This window comes from Somniosus microcephalus, chromosome 5 (assembly GCF_052327205.1).
Source record: "Somniosus microcephalus isolate GS21.2 chromosome 5, FLI_Smic_1.0, whole genome shotgun sequence".
Taxonomy (NCBI): Eukaryota; Metazoa; Chordata; class Chondrichthyes; order Squaliformes; family Somniosidae; genus Somniosus; species Somniosus microcephalus.
Genome location: NC_140991.1, coordinates 183,845,253 through 183,865,609, shown reverse-complemented (window position 1 = coordinate 183,865,609; position 20,357 = coordinate 183,845,253). Strand labels below are relative to the sequence as shown.

The 20,357-nt window shown below is 45.6% G+C and overlaps 1 protein-coding gene across 2 annotated transcripts in view; it reads right to left on the bottom strand.

Moving 5' to 3' along the window:
- Window positions 1–20,357, bottom strand: part of ccdc126 (coiled-coil domain containing 126) — a 145,134-nt gene that overhangs the window by 34,800 nt on the left and 89,977 nt on the right. For both annotated transcript variants that reach the window (XM_085988478.1, XM_085988473.1), the window contains one exon: window positions 16,047–16,163. In XM_085988478.1, the coding sequence (XP_085844604.1) occupies window positions 16,047–16,163 (117 nt within the window). The remainder of the gene's footprint in view (window positions 1–16,046; window positions 16,164–20,357) is intronic.

Here is a 20,357-nt window from a genome sequence, read left to right as displayed (position 1 = left end):
CAACATATACCATCCTGTAAGCCGAATGTGGCCAACCATACATTTTACAAGAATCTCCTGCCTAGTTTTTAAAATATTGATCTAACTAGCTTCACAGTACATGCTACTGATTTATCATAGACTGACAATGCAGCACAGAAGGAGGCCATTCAGCCCATCGTGCTGTGCCAGCTCTTTGAAAGAGCTATTTAATTAATTCCATTCCCCAGCCCTTTCCCCATAGCTCTGCAAACTTTTCCCCTTCAAGTAATTATCCAATTCCCTTTTGAAAGTTGTTAAGTATGTGTATTGTATTGAACAATTAACACAAAGACTTAAACGTATAACTCAAACAGGTCTTTACTGGTTGGAGGTAGGGACTATACTGAATACAAGATTACTGCACAGTGCTTATATACCGGTGTTCACACCCCCGGTATTACGTCTACAGCAGCCTGAGAAAGTAGTACATCTCTTAAGGTGGAACAGGCTTAAGCTCTCTTAAGGTGGAACAGGTTACATACACAACAAAAGTTATTATTGAATCAGTTTTCATCACACTTTCAAACAGTGTATTCAAAATTGTAACAACTCGCTGCATAAAAAAATTCTCATCTTGCCTCTGGTTCTTTTGCCAATTACCTTAATTCTGTATCCTCTGGTTACCGACCCTTGTGCCACTGAAAACAGTTTCTCCTTATTTACTCTATCAAAACCCTTCATGATTTTGAACTCCTCTATTAAATCTCCCCTTAACCTTCTCTGCTCTAAAGACAACAACCCCAGCTTCTGTAGTTTCTCCACATAGCTGAAGTCCCACATCCCTGGCACCAATCTAGTAAATCAGCGGCAATGAGCGGCGGCCCTGCAAGGAACCAGGCGGTGAGGTTTAAAAGAGCGGCAGAGACCAGGTAGGCCTCAGAGCGGAGGCGGCGGACCGGCAAGGAACCAGGCGGCGAGGTTTAAAAGAGCGGCAGAGACCAGGTAGGCCTCAGAGCGGCGGTGGACCTGCAAGGAACCAGGCGGCGAGGATTAAAAGAGCGGCAGAGACCAGGTAGGCCTCAGAGTGGCGGCGGCGGACCAGCAAGGAACCAGGCGGCGAGGTTTAAGAGAGTGGCAGAGACCAGGTAGGTTTACTAATCTCCAATCTCCGAGCTCAAAGGGAGGGAGAGAAGTAAAAAGTAATCGAAGTGTGATGTCACCAGAAAGCAGGTAAGTGATTGGTTGGTGAGTATTTCTCTCTTTTTTAAACTTAAACTCTGTGGTTTATAGTTTTAAGCTCTCTGTGGTGTAGCGGGGACTGTTTGTAAACCAGGGCCCTTAAATATATCATTTAACTGTAGTGTAATTGGTGGGATTGATTTGATTTAATTTATTTTGAATTAATTAAAGGGTAAGTCATGACAGGAGAGCCCAGCCCCGTGGTATGCTCCTCCTGCGCTATGTGGGAACTCAGGGACACTTCCTGTGTCCCTGACAACCATGTGTGCAGGAAGTGTATCCAGCTGCAGCTACTGGCAGACCGCATTGCGGCGCTGGAGCTGCGATTGGATACATACTGGACCATTCGCGATGCTGAGGACGTCATGGATATCACGTTTAAGCAGTTGGTCACACCGCAGGCAAAGGTTGCACAGGCAGAAAGGGAAAGGGTAACCAACAGGCAGAGTAGTAGGCGCAGGCAGGTAGTGCAGGAGTCCCCTGTGGCCATCCCCCTCTCAAACAGATATACCACTTTGGATACTGATGGGGGGGATTGCTTACCAGGGGAAGGCAGCAGCAGCCAACTTCCTGGCACCAGGGGTGGTTCTGCTGCACAGGACGGGAGGAAAAAGAGTGGGAGAGCTATAGTGATAGGGGAGTCTATTGTAAGGGGAATAGATAGGTGTTTCTGCGGCCGCAAACGAGACTCCAGGATGGTGTGTTGCCTCCCTGGTGCAAGGGTCAAGGATGTCTCAGAGCAGCTGCAGAACATTTTGGAAGGGGAGGGTGAACAGCCAGTTGTCGTGGTGCATATAGGTACCAACGATATAGGTAAAAACCAGGATGAGGTCCTAAAAGCTGAATACAGGGAGTTAGGAGGTAAATTAAAAAATAGGACCTCAAAGGTAGTAATCTCAGGATTGCTACCAGTGCCATGTGCTAGTCAGAGTAGAAATAGAAGGATATTTCAGATGAATATGTGGCTAGAGGAATGGTGCAAGGGGGAGGGATTCAAATTCCTGGGACATTGGAACCGGTTCTGGGGGAGGTGGGACCAGTACAAAACAGACAGTTTGCACCTGGGCAGGGCCAGGACCGATTTCCTAGGGGGAGTGTTTGCTAGTGCTCTGGGGGAGGGTTTAAACTAAAATGGCAGGGGGTTGGGAACCTGAGCGGGGAGACAGAGGAAAAGGGAAACAAGGATAAAAGCAAAAGACAGGAAGGAGAAAAATAAAAGTAGCAGAGAAATCAAGGGTTTAAATCAAACATGGCCACAGTAAATAATAATTCTAAAAGATCTAAGAACGTTAAAAAAACAAGCCTGAAGGCTTTGCGTCTTAATGCAAGGAGCATTCGGAATAAGGTGGATGAATTAGCTGCGCAAATAGAGGTAAAGGAATATGATATGATTGGGATTACGGAAACATGGCTCCAGGGTGGCCAAGGCTGGGAACTCAACATCCAGGGGTATTCAATATTCAGGAAAGATAGGCAAAAAGGAAAAGGAGGTGGGGTAGCATTGCTGGTTAAAGAGGGGATTAACACAATTGTAAGGAAGGATATTAGCTCTGATGATGTGGAATCTGTATGGGTAGAACTGAGAAATACCAAGGGGCAGAAAACGTTAGTGGGAGTGGTATATAGACCTCCAAACAGTAGTGCGGAGGTCGGGGATGGCATTAAAAGGAAAATTAGAGAAGCGTGCAATAAGGACACAGCAGTTATCATGGGTGACTTTAATCTACATATAGATTGGGCTAACCAAATTAGTAACAATACTGTGGCGGAGGAATTCCTAGAGTGTATACGGGATGGTTTCCTGGACCAATATGTCGAGGAACCAACTAGAGGTCAGGCCATCTTAGACTGGGTATTATGTAATGAGAAAGGATTAATTAGCAATCTTGTTGTGCAAGGCCCCTTGGGTCGGAGCGATCATAATATGATCGAATTCTTCATTAAGATGGAGAGTGAAGTAGTTGACTCAGAGACTAGGGTCCTGAATTTAAATAAAGGAAACCACGATGGTATGAGGCGCGAGTTGGGTAGGAGTGATTGGGGAATGTCACTCAAAGGGTTGACAGTGGATAGGCAATGGCAAACATTCAAAGATCGCATGGATGAACTACAGAATTTGTTCATCCCAGTTTGGCATAAAAGTAAAACAAAAAAGTTGACTCAACCGTGGCTAACAAGAGAAATTAGGGATAGCATAAGATCCATGGAGAGGACATATAAATTGGCCAGAAAAAGCAGTAAACCTAAGGATTGGGAGCAGTTTAGAATTCAACAAAAGAGGACAAAGGGATTAATTAAGAGGGGGAAAATAGAGTATGAGAGTAAGCTTGCAGGGAACATAAAAATTGACTGTAAAAGCTTATGTGAAGGGAAAAAGATTGGTAAAGTCAAGCGTAGGTCCCTTGCAGTCAGAAACAGGGGAATTTATAATGGGGAACAAAGAAATGGCAGACCAATTAAATACATACTTTGGTTCTGTCTTCACAAAGGAGGACACAAATAACCTCCCAGAGATGTAAGGTAAATCGTGCTTGACTAACCTACTGGAATTTTTTGAGGATGTAACTGGTAAAATAGATAAGGGAGAACCAGTGGATGTGGTGTATTTGGACTTTCAAAAGGCTTTCGATAAGGTCCCACATAAGGGATTAGCGTGTAAAGTTAGGGCACATGGGATTGGGGGCAAGGTATTGACTTGGATAGAGAATTGGTTGGCAGACAAAAAGCAAAGAGTTGGAATAAACGGCTCTTTTTCCGAGTGGCAGGCAGTGACTAGTGGGGTACCGCAGGGATCGGTCCTTGGACCCCAGCTATTCACAATATATATTAATGATCTGGACGAGGGAACTAGATGTAATATCTCCAAGTTTGCAGACGGCACAAAGCTGGGTGGGCGTGTGTGCGGTGAGGAGGATGCCGAGAAACTCCAGGATGATTTGGACAGGTTGGGTGATTGGGCAGAAGCATAGCACATGCAATATAACGTGGATAAATGCGAGGTTATCCACTTTGGTGTCAAAAACAAGGCGGCAGATTATCTGAATGGCAATAGATTGGGAGAAGGGGAAGTGCAATGAGACCTGGGCGTCCTTGTGCACCAGTCGCTGACGGTAAGCATGCAGATGCAGCAGGCGGTTAAGAAGGCAAATGGTATGTTGGCCTTCGTAGCGAGAGGGTTTGAGTACAGGAACAAGGATGTCTTGCTGCAGTTGTACACAGCCTTGGTGAGACCACATCTTGAGTAGTGTGTGCAGTTTTGGACACCTTATCTGAGGAAGGATGTTCTTGCCATGGAAGGAGTGCAGCAAAGATTCACCAGGCTGATACCTGGGATGGCAGGAATGATGTATGAAGAGCGATTGGGTCGACTGGGCTTGTACTCGCTGGACTTTAGAAGAATGAGAGGGGATTTCATTGAAACTTATAAAATTCTAACAGGACTAGACAGACGAGATGCAGGAAGAATGTTCCTGATGGTCGGGGAGTCCAGAACCAGGGGTCACAGTCTAAGGATAAGGGGTAAGCCATTTAGGACAGAGATGAGGAGGAATTTCTTCACCCAGAGAGTGGTGAACCTGTGGAATTCTCTACCACAGAAGGCAGTAGAGGCCAATTCATTAAATATATTCAAGAAGGAGTTGGATATATTTCTTAAGTCTAAAGGGATCAAGGGATATGGGGAGAAAGCAGGGACAGGGTACTGAATTTGGATGATCAGCCATGATCGCATTGAATGGCGGAGCAGGCTCAAGGGGCCGAATGGCCTACTCCTGCACCTATCTTCTGTTTTCTATGTAAATCACCTCTATACCCTTTCTAAGGCCTTGACATCCTTCTTAAAGTGTGGTGCCCAGAATTGGACACAATACTCCAGCTGGGATCTAACCAGTGATTTATAAAGGATTAGTATAACGTCCTTGCTTTTACCTCAGTTTCTAAAGCCAAGGATCCCAGAAACTTTAACAGCCTTCTCAAATTGTCCTGCTACCTTCAAAGATTTGTGTACATACACCCCCAGGTCTCTCTGTTCCTGCACCCCCTTTAAAATGATACCATTTAGTTTATATTGCCCCTCCTCACTCTTCTGACCAAAATGCACTTCTCTGCATTAAATTGCAACTGCCATGTGTCTGCCCAATTCACCCAAATCTAGGTCAATAATATATATCAAAAAGAGCAGTAGTTCTAATACGGACTCCTGAGGGACACCACTGTATACTTCCCTCCAATCTGAAAAACAAACGTTCACCACGACTCTCTGCTTTCTGTCTCTAAGCCAATTTTGTATCCATGCTGCCACTGCCCCTTTAATCCCATGGGCTTTAATTTTGCTAAGAAGTCTATTATAAGAATATAAGAAATAGGAGCAGGAGTAGGCCATACGGCCCTTTGAGCCTGCTCCGCCATTCAATAAGATCATGGCTGATCTTTGACCTCAACTCCACTTTCCCGCCCAACAATCCCCAGATCCCTTGATTCACTTAGAGTCAAAAAATCTACTCAACGACTCAGCATCTACAGCCGTCTGGGGTAGAGAATTCCAAAGATTCACAACCCTCAGTGAATAAATTTCTCCTCATCTCAGTCCTAAAAGGCCGACCCCTTATCCTGAGACTATGCCCCCTAGTTCTAGACTCTTCAGCCAGGGGAAACATCCTCTCAAATTTACCCTATCAAGCCCTCTCAGAATCTTATATGTTTCCAATGAGATCACCTCTCATTCTTCTAAACTCCAGCGAGTATAGACCCATTCTACTCAATCTCTCTTTATAGGACAACCCTCTCATCCAAGGGATCAATCTAGTGATCCTTCGTTGCACCGCCTCTAAAGGAAAGTATAACATTCCTCAGGTACGGAGACCAAAACTGTGCACAGTACTCCAGGTGTGGTCTCACCAAAGCCTTGTACAATTGCAGCAATACTTCCTTACTCTTGTACACCAACCTCTTGCAATAAAGGTCAACATACCATTTGCCTTCCTAATTGCTTGTTGTACCTGCATGTTAACTTCCTGTATTTCGTGTACAAGGACACCCAAATCCCTCTGAACACCAACATTTAATAGTTTTTCACCGTTTAAAAAATAAGCTGTTTTTCAATTCTTCCTACCAAAGTGAACAACTTCACATTTCCCCACATTGTACTCTATCTGCAACCTTCTTGCCTACTCACTTAACATGTCTATATTCCTTTGTAAACTCTTTGTGTCCTCCTCACAGCTTTCTTTCCCACCTACCTTTGTATTGTCAGCCAGGTGGTGAGAGAACCAACACGAGGGAAAAACCTACTTGACCTCGTCCTCACCAATCTACCTGTCGCAGATGCATCTGTCCATGACAGCATTGGTAGCAGTGAGCACTGCACAGTCCTTGTGGAGATGAATTCCTATCTTCACACTGAGAACACCCTCCAGCATGTTGTGTGGCACTACCACTGTGCTAAATGGGATACATTCAGAACAGATCTAGCAGCTCAAAACTGGGCATCCATGAGGCGCTGTGTGCCATCAGCAGCAACAGAATTGTATTCCACCACAATCTGTAACCTCATGACCTGGCATATCTCTCACTCTACCATTACCGTCAAGCCAGGGGACCAACCCTGGTTCAATGAGTGGTGTAGAAGAGCATGCCAGCAGCAGTACCAGGCCTATCTAAAAATGAGGTGTCAACCTGGTGAAGCTGCAACACAGGACTACATGCATGCTAAACAGTGGAAGCAGCATGCTATAGATAGAGCTAAGTGTTACGTCCGTGTAGTAATAAGAAAAGGACTGCAGAGAACGGTACAACAGGTGTTTACTCAACGTGGTTCAAACTGCAACTGAAACAACAGACTACTACTCAGCGTTATATACAGGTGTGGTCACTGCCGGTACTATACAGTATACATGAGCTGTAGAAAGTAGTTCCCCCCTTAAAAAGGTACATACATTACAATTCCTCCCCTTTCAGATTAACAGTACCATAACACTCATTTAACAATTAAATAACAAACTAATTACAATTAACACTTTTAACATGTAACATTAGCTGAAAATAGTCTATCTATAAATTCAGTCTTTGGGGAGGCTTCCTGATCCTTTCTGGATAGCGCCTTTCCCGAGTGTCTTGCTCTTGGTGCGGAGGCGATTCTGGCCCCCTGTCGTCGGTTGGTTCATCAGCTTCCGATGCTACTGTTTCTGGGGTAGATGCTACCTGTACGTCGGGTTCATCACCAGGTACATATGGGCGAGGCATGGGGTTGACTCATTCCTGTGACTCTAGGATCTGGTCAGCATGGCGTCTCACGATGCTCTCCCCAACGTCCACTGTGTACATTAGTGGCCCCTGCCGTGTGCATATCGTTCCTGGTTGCCATTTCTCTGTTCGGTAGTCGCGGGCCAAGACTGGTTGCCCTACATTGAAGCTCCTTGTCGGCTTCTCATTGATGTGCTGGAATTGCTTACTCTCAACATCTCTTCGTACATTTGGTCTGAGCAAATCCAGACGAGATCTCAACCTTTGGTTAAAGAACATCATGACCGGGGCCTGGTTGGTGACTGCACGTGTCGCATTTCTGTAGGCTAACAGGAAATTGTCCACCTTATGCTGCAGTGGAATGTCGTCATCGCACATGGCCTTTACTGCTTTTTTAAAGGTTTGTACGAACCTCTCAGCCAATCCATTTGTGGCTGGATGATACGGGGCGGATGTGTAATGCCTTACCCCATTCCTTTTCATAAATCTTCGAAACTCTTCGGACACAAACTGTGGTCCGTTATCAGAGCAAATCTGCTCTGGCAAGCCGTTCCTGGCAAAAATGGTCCGTAGGACTGCAATAGTTTTCTCCGTGGTGGTGGAGGACATTTTGATGACCTCAGGCCATTTCGAGTGCGCATCCACGGCTATTAAAAACATTGAATCCATGAATGGACCAGCAAAATCAATATGCACCCGTTGCCATGGAGATGAGGGCCACTCCCATGGGTGTAGAGGGGCATGTGGTGGTGCATTTTGGACCTTCTGGCATCCTGAGCAGCTCTTTGTCAGGTCCTCGATTTGCTGATCGATCCCCGGCCACCACACATAAGCCCTAGCAAGGCTTTTCATTTTCACCCCTCCCAGATGACCTTCGTGAAGCTCATTGAGCACTCTCTCCCTTAACTTGGGTGGAATTACCACTCGGGATCCACACATCAAGGTCCCCTGGCATACTGACAGCTGTTCTCTTCTGGATGAGAATGCTGGCAACAGTGAGTCGCCATGTGCTGGCCATCCCTTCACCGTCAAATCATAGACCCGAGACAGTGTCGGGTCATTTCGGGTCTCCTTCTCTATACCAACGTTAGTTACTGGCAAGCATTCAATTATAGTTGAATGAAATATTTTGACAGGATCCACTGATCCACTGCTGGTGCTTCCTCCGCAGTAGGCAGTGGCAGGCGTGATAGCCCATCAGTGTTTCCATGCTGTTTCGTGCCCTTATACTCGATTTCATATTGGTGCGCCCTTAGAAAAAGGGACCATCTTTGTAGCCGTTGCGCAGTCATCACCAGAACACCCTTCTTTGGATTAAAGATGGAGACAAGTGGTTGGTGGTCAGTCAGCAAGGTGAACTTCTGCCCGTGCAGATAGTGATTGAACTTTTTCACTCCCCACACTAGGCTGAGGGCCTCCCTGTCAATCTGGGCATAGTTACGCTCGGCTGAGGTTAGTGACCGAGACGCAAAGGCTACTGGCCTCTCCGAGCCGTCCAGGAATTTGTGCGACAGCACTGCTCCAATGCCATAGGGTGATGCATCACACGCCAACCGAATTGGTAGTGCTGGGTTGAAATGAGCCAACACCTCTTTTGATGTGATCAATGCTTTGCTCTTCTGGAAAGCGCGTTTACATTCGTCACTCCACTTCCATGGTACCCCCGTTTGCAGTAGGGTGTTCAGTGGGTGTAGTACGGTAGACAAATTCGGCAAGAACTTATGGTAGTAGTTCACCAGCCCGAGGAATGACCTCAGTTGTGACACATTTTCCGGTGCTGGAGCCTTGACTACTGCCTCAATCTTTTCAGGGGACTTATGTAACCCCTCTATCAATAACGTGGCCACAATACGAGATCTGCTTCTGGAAAAACTCGCACTTGTGGCGATTAGCTCGGAGCCCATATTCCTTCAATCTAGTGAGCACCTGCTCCAGGTTGGCGAGGTGATCACTGTCATTTTTGCCCGTGACTAGGATGTCGTCCAAATAACACTGGGTCCCTGGAATCCCTTGCAGGACTTGTTCCATTGCCCTTTGCCAAATAGCCGGAGCTGATGCTACCCCGAACACCAGCCGGTTGTATTGGTAGAGACCTTTATGAGTGTTGATCGTGAGGTACTGTTTCGAGGCTTCTTCTACCTCCATTTGCAGGTACGCCTGGGCCAGATCAATCTTAGTGAAGCGTTTCCCTCCAGATAGCGAGGCGAAAATATCTTCAATCCGCGGAAGCGGATATTGTACAGTGTGAAGGACTGGGTTCACTGTCACCTTAAAGTCCCCACAGATGCGAACCTTCTTTGGTTCCCCAGGCGTACTACTCAACGACCTCTTCATTACAGGAACGATGGGTGTAGCCCACTCGCTCCAGTCCACTTTGGACAGTACTCCTGAACGTTCCAAACCTTCCAGCTCTGCTTTGAAGGCTGGGCGGATCGCATAAGGTACCGGTCTGGCCTTAAAAAACTTTGGGCTTGCATTTTCCTCTATTTTGATCGTCGCTGTTATGCCTTTTAGTGTTCCGAGTCCCTGCTGGAACACTTCTTGTGCGTCAGTTAGCATTTTTGACAGTCGTCCAGGTGTGACGTCGTCATCCTTTATGGCACCTACAGTCAGTGCTTGTATGGAATGCCAATCTAGCTGTATCTTCCGGATCCATTCACGTCCCAGTAGTGGTGGTCCTCCATCTGGCAATACATATAGGTCCATTTTTGGTGTTTCCTTGCCGTTATATATAACGTTCACCCTTATTTTTCCTTTGGGGTAGACTTTTTGCCCCGTGTACGTCTTCAAGACAATCATTGTATCTCTCAAGGGTATATGTGAGAATAGCCGCTTGTAGTCCCTTCGGTTTATGACTGTTAGGGCTGATCCTGTGTCCAATTCCATTTTCACTTGGACTCCTGCTATCTTGAGCGTGACCCAGATAGTTTGGTGATCCTCCGTTTTGATCACATTATGTAGTTTCAGACAACCCAGCTCCTTGCTTCTGGAGTCTGTATCACTCTTCTGTTCGTCTGAACTACTCTCCGTCACCTTATGTACCTTCTTGTACTTCTCCTGTGGAGATTTCTTGCTGCGGGTTTTCTTTCCCAACCTGCAGACCCTTGCTATGTGTCCTACTTTTCCACACTGTCTGCACACTTTGTCCTTGAACCAGCAATCATTATGGTCGTGTGTTGTTCTGCCGCAGCGATAGCACTTCACTGTTCCGTATGACATTTCATTTGTGCCATGATATACCTATCAATTCATCCAATGAAAAGCGACGAGTTAAGACAGTAACTATAGGTTTTTATTGGCTAAATAACAGAGCCCACCCTCGTGGGTGATCGGATCCAACAAGGAGGAATACCAGCCAGTCGACCACCTTTATACCTGGGCAAGTAGGTGGAGCCATGGGCGGAGTCAGCAGTGGTCAGCCCAGGTATAACAGCGTGACAACAGGCGACCTCGTGTAGTGATACAACAGTGTAAACAGTGATAACCATAGTGTAACGATATAACAGTGATAACCATAGTGTAACGGTAGTGAATGATAAAAGTGGTTTACCACATGCCATATTCTTGCGGTCTCCGTTGTATCTCTGCAGCACCCTGTGCTGCTGCTTCGTGTGATACTGCAATGCTGAAAGCCTTGTCCAGCGTAAGATCCTTTTCTGATAGAAGCCGTTTCTGGGTTCCTTCACTTTGAAGCCCACACACAAACTTGTCCCTTAAAGTATCTGCTAGTCCCGTTCCAAACTGGCAGTGTTTCGATAGCTTGTGCAGTTCTGTTAAATACTCAGCATTACTTTCATCTTTATGCTGGTTCCTTTTGTGAAACTTAAATCTTTCTGCTATCAGCAGCGGTGTGGGGTTTAAGTGGTCCTGTAGGATTGACACTATGTTTTCAAAATCCTTTTCTACTGGCTTCTCTGGGGTTACTAGGTTTCGTAGTAAGCCATACGTTTTTGCACCCATTGAATTCAACAATACCAGCGCTTTCTTGTCATCTGGCACTTCATTCGCCTTGCAGTATACTTCTATGCATTCGACATATGTCGTCCAATCTTCGACTTCATTGTCGAACGCTGTGATACTGCCACTCTTCGGTATTTTTGGGTGTGGTTAGACTGGCTTAAAATGGCGTCTCCCGCGCTTTCCTTTCTTCCCCGCTGCGGCTTAAAATGGCGTCTCCCGCGCTGCTGCCAACGCCGCTCTCGGCGGTCCTCGTGGCAATGGCAGTGCCCTGTGCGTTTCGTGCGCTGCTCCTGCACTGCTGCCAACGCCGCTCTCGGCAGTCCTCATGGCAATGGCAGCGCCTCGCGTTTTCCTGCGCGCCTCTCTCCCCCGATGACGCTGCTCGGCCCTTGAACACCGGCTGCGCTCTGCTCTCTCTCGCCTCTCTCCCCCGTTGACGCCGCTCGGTCCTGAACACCGGCTGCGCCCTGTGCGCTCTGCCCTCTCTCTCTCCCCCGTCGACGCTGCTCGGCCTTTTTCTGTGCCGCTCGGTCGGGCTCTAGCCCGTCGCTGTCCGGGAAGGGTCTGCGCAGTACCTGTTGCCAGCCCATTTCGCTGGACCACCGTGACTGGAAAGCCAAGCCTGGCTCTCGACAGCCTCCCCTGCGATGCTCAAATCTCCGCCGGATGACTGGGCGGTTGCCCGTGGTCGACGCCCGTGCTTCTGGACTCGACCTTCTTCCACTGTTCTCCAGGAGCGAATCCCTGGGAGGTGATGCAGAGTTGCAGGTAGGTTCAAACTTGCTCGTCGCCACTGTTACGTCCGTGTAATAATAAGAAAAGGACTGCAGAGAACGGTACAACGGGTGTTTACTCAACGTGGTTCAAACTGCAACTGAAACAACAGATTACTAGTCAGCGTTATATACAGGTGTGGTCACTGCCGGTACTACAGTATACATGAGCTGTAGAAAGTAGTTCCCCCCTTAAAGGTACATAGATTACACTAAGCAATCCCACAATCAACGGATCAGATCAAAGCTCTGCAGTCCTGCCACATCCAGCCGTGAATGGTGGTGGACAATTAAACAACTAACGGGAGGAGGAGGCTCCATGAATATCCCCATCCTTAATGATGGAGGAGCCCAGCACGCGAGTGCAAAAAGACAAGGCTGAAGCGTTTGCAACCATTTTCAGGCAGAAGTGCCGAGTGGACGATCCATATCGGCCTACTTCTGAGGTCCCCACCATCACAGAAGCCAGTCTTCAGCCAATTCGATTCACTCCACGTGATATCAAGAAACGGCTGAGCGCACTGGATACAGCAAAAGCTATGGGCCCTGACAATTTCTCGGCTGTCATGCTGAAGAGTTGTGCTCCAGAACCAGCCGTGCCTCTAGCAAAGCTGTTCCAGTACAGGTAAAACACTGGCACCTATCCATCAATGTGGAAAACTGCTTATAAAAAGCAAGACAAATTTAATCCGGCCAATTACTGCCCCATCAGTCTACTCTCAATCCTCAGCAAAGTGATGCAAGGTGTTGTCGACAGTGCTATCAAGTGGCACTTATTCACCAATAACCTGCTCACCAATGCTCAGTTTGGGTTCTGCCAAGACCACTCAGCTCCCGACCTCATTACAGCCTTGGTCCAAACATGGACAAAGGAGCTGAATTCCAGAGGTGAGGTGAGAGTGACTGATCTTGACATCAAGACAGCATTTTGCTGAGTATGGCATCAAGGAGCCCTAGTAAAACTGATGTCAATGGGAATCAGGGGGAAAACTCTCCACTGGCTGGAGTCATACCTAGCACAAAGAAAGATGGTTGTGGTTGTTGGGAGGTCAATCATCTCAGCCCGAGGATATCGTTGCAGGAGTTCCTCAGGGCAGTGCCCTAGGCCCAACCAACTTCAGCTGCTTCATCAATGACCTTCCCTCCATCATAAGGTCAGAAATGGAGATGCTCGCTGATGATTGCAGTGTTCAGTTTTATTCGCAACTCCTCAGATAATGAAGCAGTCCATGCCCGCATGCAGCAAGACCTGACGACATTCAGGCAACAAGAGGTCAGCGGCTGGGTATTCTGCAGTGTCTCACCTCCTGACTCCCCAAAGCCTTTCCACTATCTACAAGGCACAAGTAAGGAGCGTGATGGAATACTCTCCACTTGCCTGGATGAGTGCAGCTCCAACAACACCCAAGAAGCTTGACACCATCCAAGATAAAGCAGCCTGCTTGATTGGAACCCCATCCACCACCTTAAACATTCACTCCCTCCACCACCGGTGCACCATAGCTACAGTGTGTACCATCTACAAGATGCACTGCAGCAACTCGCCAAGGCTTCTTTGGCAGCACCTACCAAACCTGCGACCTCTACCACTTAGAAGGACAAGGGCAGCAGGCACATGGGAACACCATCACCTGCAAGTTCCCCTCCAAGTTACACACCATCCTGACTTGGAAATATATCGTCGTTCCTTCATGGTCGCTGGGTCAAAATCCTGGAACTCCATCCCTAACAGCACTGTGGGAGTACCTTCACCTCACGAACTGTTGCGGTTGAAGGCGGCGGCTCACCACCACCTTCTCAAGGGCAATAAATGCTGGCATTGCCAGCGACACCCACATCCCAGGAACGAATATATTAAAAAAATTTAAGTCATTAATATAGATTGTAAATAGCTAGTAACAGTTTGCCAACCTGGAAATTACCCGTTTATTTCTACTCTCTGGTTAAAGGACAGAAAACAATCATCTATCAATGCTACTATATTACCCTGAACTCCATGAGCCCTTGTGTAAAATCTTTTATGTGGCACCTTATCGAATGCCTTTTGAAAATACAAATACACTACCTCCACTGGTTCACCTTTATCTATTATGTGGTTATCAAAGCTTTTTGAATGTCCATATACACAACATCAATCACACGATCTTCATCAACCTTCCCCATTATTTCATCAAAGAACTCAATTAAGTTAGTCAAACACAATTTGTCTTTAACAATTTGCTGTGTTGGCTATTGTTTATTAACCCATATTTTTCCAAGTGAATATTAACTTTGTCTTGGATTATTGTGTCTAAAAGTTTCCCAATACAGGCAATAGGCTGACTGGCCTGTAGTTGCCGGGTTTATCCCTCTCTGCTTTTTTGAACAGGGGTGTAACATTTGCAATCCTCTGGCACCACTCTCATATCGGAGGAGGATTGGAAGATTGTGGCCAGAGCCTCTGCTATAACTCTACCCTTATTTCCCTCAGCAACCTAGGATACATCCCATCTGGACTTTTCTACTTTGAGCATTGCCAATCTTTTAAGTACCTCCTCTTTATCTATTTTTATCCTATCCAATTTCTCTACTACGTCCTTCCTTAGTGAATACAGATAGAAAGTACTCAATTAGTATCTCAGCCATGCCCTTTGCCTCCATATGATGATCTTTTTGGTCCCTAATTGGCCCCACCCTTCCTTTGAGTACCCTTTTACTATGTGTGATATATATATGTTTAGAAAAGGCGTTTGGGTATCCTTTTATGTTACCCTCGAATCTATTCTCAGGCACTCTGCCCCTCTTATTTCCTTTTTCAGTTCTCCAATTTAGTTTTTCGAAAGGCAGCTTCACAGCTGTTTTCATTCAGAAGTTACCAACAATAAAATGCACTGAAGTCAAACGTTCGTACTGCTGTAGCAAAATACCGTTTTACATAATGAGTATTATACAGCTCAATTCCGCTACAAATAAGTCAGAAGTCCTGCACTGAATGGCACAGGTGCAAATCCTTGTTCCATCCAGACCATGAGGATTAGCATGCAGGAAGTGGCCACAGGTGATTAAATAATAACAGGATAAATAAGCAAGTAACAGCATGACAAGTAATCTACTGATATTATTTGGACCCAGTCTCTCGGTACACTTTTAAATTGTAACCCACGTAAGAACTTCAAATTCCAGAATTACAAGCAGCTGTGGAATGATTACAATTAAAGATTCTTTCCTTTAGTATTCATTTCTGTTTTCAGAGACAGTAAGTATTATGGAGACCCTAGATTTCACCCACTTGAGTAGGGAAGCCTGAAAACTTCTCCGTAACCATGGTGGTGCTAACCCCTCCCAAGGTAGAGTCACGCATGTCAGAGCTGATTCCATTGCCACCCAAATACTACTGAATTCCAAAATCCATGCAGATTGCCATCAAAATAGGACCGTAAAAAGAAGAGCTGCTTTGCTCTGTTTCTGACTGCTCACCAACATCATTTTATCAAGGCCATTCACCAAAGAGATGGATAAGGCTCTGGCACTTACCAAATCTGGAAAAACTGCAGGTCCACTGCCGCCTGCTCATTCTTGCCAGTGAGGCACTCAGGCCTCATTTACATGCTGCCCGCAATTGGCTGGTTCCCACGCTGAGCCGGCTGACAATTGGAGCTTGGCGGGAGGAGGGCGGGCCTTGGAAGGGCTAGGAGTAGGCTAGAGTTTTTTTGTGGGACCAGAAGGATTAGACAATATCTCTTATCTATTTTTTTTTTTGGTGAGGCCAGGAGGAGCAGGGTGCTGAGCTTTAAGTAGTATTAATTATATTACAAAGTTATTAGTGCAAGCCCAGTACAATAAAGTGTAAACGTGTAACATGATTTAATACTTGCAGCGTGTTTTCCCAATTACCTTCAGTTCCATTATTTGACGCAGTGCTTCTTCTACATCACTGGGGTTGTCAGTGTTAACAGTCCAAACATGGGGCTTCCCAATATAAACCTCTGCATAAGGATGCTGAGATGAGAGCTGTTAGTGAAAATGAAGATAAGGTTTTTAGTACAGAAACCTGTTATACTATTCAAGCTGCCTTACTTTAACCAATTTTCATGACAGACAATTGTAGAAGACATTAGGACATTAACACTGATTTGTAAAGACATTTGAAATTGATGCAAAACATATATTCAGGAAGAGTAAATGGAAAATCATTGATGCAATGCTGAGTGCTCTCCCTCCATTCAGTTCTCAAGAAAATCCTTACTTAAAAGTGATTTGGCAAGAGGAGAAACACACACATCTGGATACCCAGATATTGGAACTGAGATACAAGCCTGAAATGCAAAGGAAATCAAATTCTGTTACCTAATTGTTACACCACAGTTTAATCAGATCAGCTAATGCCAATGAATGTTTCAGAATGTTTTATGCTGGAATAGAGGAGTTCAAGCATAAAAACAATAAAATGTGCCGGAGGTGTTGTCACTCCTCTCTTTTAACATAAAATGTAGAAGACCACTCATTTATTTATTGGCACAATAGCTTAAAGCTCATGGAGTAGTTACAAATTATTCAGATTAACTGGCAACCAAAGATAGGAAGTGGTGATAAATGGGAAATTCTCTGCCTGGGAAAAAAATAACCAGCGGAGTTCCACAGGGATCTGTTCTGTAACCCCTGCTATTACAATACTTGTGAGTGCTATGGAACGATGTGTCTGTAGTAGTATTAAATTTAGTGACAGCACAAAGCTATTTGGCCAGATGATGAGCAGAAATGAGAGTGGCAACATTGAGAAAGATCTGAAATAATTATGTAGATGGACTGAGTTATTGCAGATGTATAGAACATGAATGTCTCTTTTTTAAGTAGGCCAGTTCGATAAGCAAAATCCTATGGAGAAACAAATCAAATACATCCCCTTAAAGGGATGACACTATTAAAATGTTAGGGATGGATTTTCCCACTCAAACTGATGGCACATGTAATGTGGGTAGGTAATGGGCAGAAAAGAAATTGACGATCTTCAGCATGAGTGTCAAATGCCTTCCTGAATTCTAGGTAGGAAACACCCACCGCCTTACCCTTATCCATTAGGCCTGTAACTTCATCAAAGAATTTAAAAGTAATTGGTAGATTTGATGTAATTGGTAGAAGGGTTAGAGGGCAGTGGGGGTCTGGAACTCACTGCCTGAAACGGTGGTAGAGGCAGAAACCCTCATCACATTTAAAAAGTACTTGGATATGCACTTGAAGTGCCGTAACCTACAAGGCTACGGACCAAGAGCTGGAAAGTGGGATTAGGTTGGCTAACTCTTTTTCAGCTGGCACAGACACAATGGCCTCCTTCTGTGCTGTAAATTTCTATGGTTCTGTGATTCTATGATTCTAAAGAACTCCAGTAAATTGGTTGAACTTGACCTGTCCCTTCTGAACCGTTGCTGGGTCTCCCAATTCAGACCCCTGTTCTTCTAGATAATCTCCTTTAAAGTCCTCTCTTAACTAAAGCATCTCAACCCCCTTTTCAGTGGTAAGAACAGTTAGAAAATAATGATTTAATAATTCTGCCAGTTCCCTGTCCTCGTACATCACCTCCCCACTGGTAAAGGTCCAACGACTCTCTTTACCCATCTCTTTCCCCTGATATACTTAAAGAATGCCTTGATATTGTCTTTTATATTTACTACTATATTTCTCTCATGTTCCCTCTTTGTATCTTTCATCAGTTTCTTGGCCTTCCTTCTCTTGTTTTATACTTCTCCATATCCTTTTCTTTCACTGTACATTTACGCACCCTATCTTTCGCCTTTAAAACCTTCAATGACGTATTTTCATCCTGGTTAGTTTTACTCCCCTATTCAGTCCTCAACATATTTCTGGGATAAATTACCTGTGCAAAGTGAAGAAAAGCAGGGTGGAGCAACTAAAATTTCAGAGCGGGATAACATGAAACGATCCAAGTGATTCGTCAGAGCAACTCTTAAAAATATTTTTGTTTAAATTTTTAATCCCCAGAGGCACTAGATTGAGGATTTACTGAGCCCACATATGTACAACAGTCGAATTAACGTACATAGTTGAAGCTAGAACACTTTTTTATAACTGACATTTTTGGCATCCTAATGCTAACAGATTGAGTAACTTCTCGAAAACATTGGGCCAGAAATTCGGGTCCAAATGCGTGAGTACAGTCTGGGTACTCATGCATCTGGCCGGTGGAAATGCCAGCGTTCAGCATGCACAGCGCATGCGGGGAACGCCGGCATTTCCAGTCCTCTGAACGAAGGGGTTCAGAGGCACAGCGCGTGCGACTGCACAGGCAGCGCTTGCGCAGTGAACTTCGTCGATTTCATTCATGGATTCAGTGAGGGTAAGTCCTTACAAGTTACACTTGAAAAAAGCATGTGTAAAGTTGTTCCAAGGCTGCGGGGGAAGATATATTTTATCGTGGAGCTTCTGAAAGGCAATATTTTTGTTTGGGAAAGGGAGGGAAGTTATTTTAAGAAATTTTAAGTAAGTTTTAAAGTTTAAATTTTTTTTTTTTTTTTTTTTTTAATAAACGGGTTTTCAGAACGGTAGGTAGAAGGAGCAATTGTGGCTGTGTGAATTGAATGTGAAAATGAGTGTTCTAAAATGAGTAATGTAACATTTCCAGCACTTTTAAGAAAGAAACTTTTCATCAGTAATAAGTAATTATGTATGTATGTCCGCATATATTCCTTTACGTATATGTATGTATGTTTTATATTCCTTTACTTATGTGTATGAATGTATGTTTTTAATTATGATTTTCCAATAAGTTACTTTCTCTGAAAGTCATAATTAAATAATACATTCATACGCATAAGTAAAGGAATATATACATAACACGCAAAGGAATATATACAGACATACATACTTTCAGAAGCTCCACGATAGGAAATATCTTCCTCCGCAGCCTCTGGAGCAACTGTACCCATGCTTTTTTCATGTGTAAGTTGTAAGGACTTGACCTCACTGAAAGCATGAATGAAAGCGGCGAATTTTACTGCGCACGCGTTCTGCCTCTGAACCCCTTCGTTCAGAGGACAGGAAATGCCGGTTTTCCCCGCATGCGCTGTGCATGCTGAAAACCGGCATTTCCTCCGGCCAGACGCTTAAGTACCCCGACCGTACTCGCGCATTTGGAAGGGAATTACTGGGCCAACATTTTACATGTCAGTAAAATGAAAAATTTAACAATTGCACGATTTGCCCCCTCGCATCTGCGACTGAGGGTCCAAGGAGGTGCATTGCGCAAGAGGTCATCGTCGTACGTATCCTCACACTGTTCCCTTTCGGGAACTGTATGAAGTGGTGGAAGGATTTATGGCCGTGATTAACGCTCATTCCGTGACCGTAACCATCTTTGAACCAGCCATCAGGGTGGTTAGTCCTATGGTGTGAGGGTTTTACGGGCTCCCACAACCCATCTGAGTGGGGGGGGGGCCACCCACACCCGCAGACGCAAGTATCCTGCTGGATGTCCACCCAGAATTTATAGTTGGAGCTCCGACTCCACTTGCCGGGACTGTCTGGAGTGGGGTTCGAAACCCTACTCCTTCTGGCCCAGCGGCGGGGATGCTTACTGCTACGCAAAAGGCCCACTCCGCACAAAAGGTGACACCCATACGTTTCCTGCGCCTTTTCCCTCCCCGTGACTGGAGCCCTATGCTGCCACTTGAAAGACCAAGCTATCATCTGCCCTTTTTGCGGCGCCTTTGACTTCTCATTACCAATGATGAGCAGGCGCTGCGCCTCCACCTCCTTGAGGAGATTGCTGAGGTCATCATCAGTTCAATTGCGAGTTCTTTTAATGCCGTGAATTGTGCTCATTCCAGCCACTTCACGTTGCTAATCGGATTGGGCCTTTGGCATAGCGGTAGGATCCCCACCGCTGGGCCAGATCAGGGTAGGGTTTTGAACCCCGCTCCAGACAGTCCCGGCAAGTGGAGTCGGAGCTCCGGCTCTAAATTCTGGGTTGACATCCAGTGGGATATTTGCGTCCGTGGGTGTGGGTGGCCCCCCCTCCTTGTATAGCTTGTGGGAGCCCGTAAAACCCTCCCGCCATAGGACTAACCGCCCTAATGGCTGGTTCAAAGATGGTTACGGTCACGGAATGAGCGTTAATCATGGCCATAAATCCTTCCACCACTTCATACAGTTCCCCAAAGGGAACAGTGTGAAGACACGTATGACGACGAC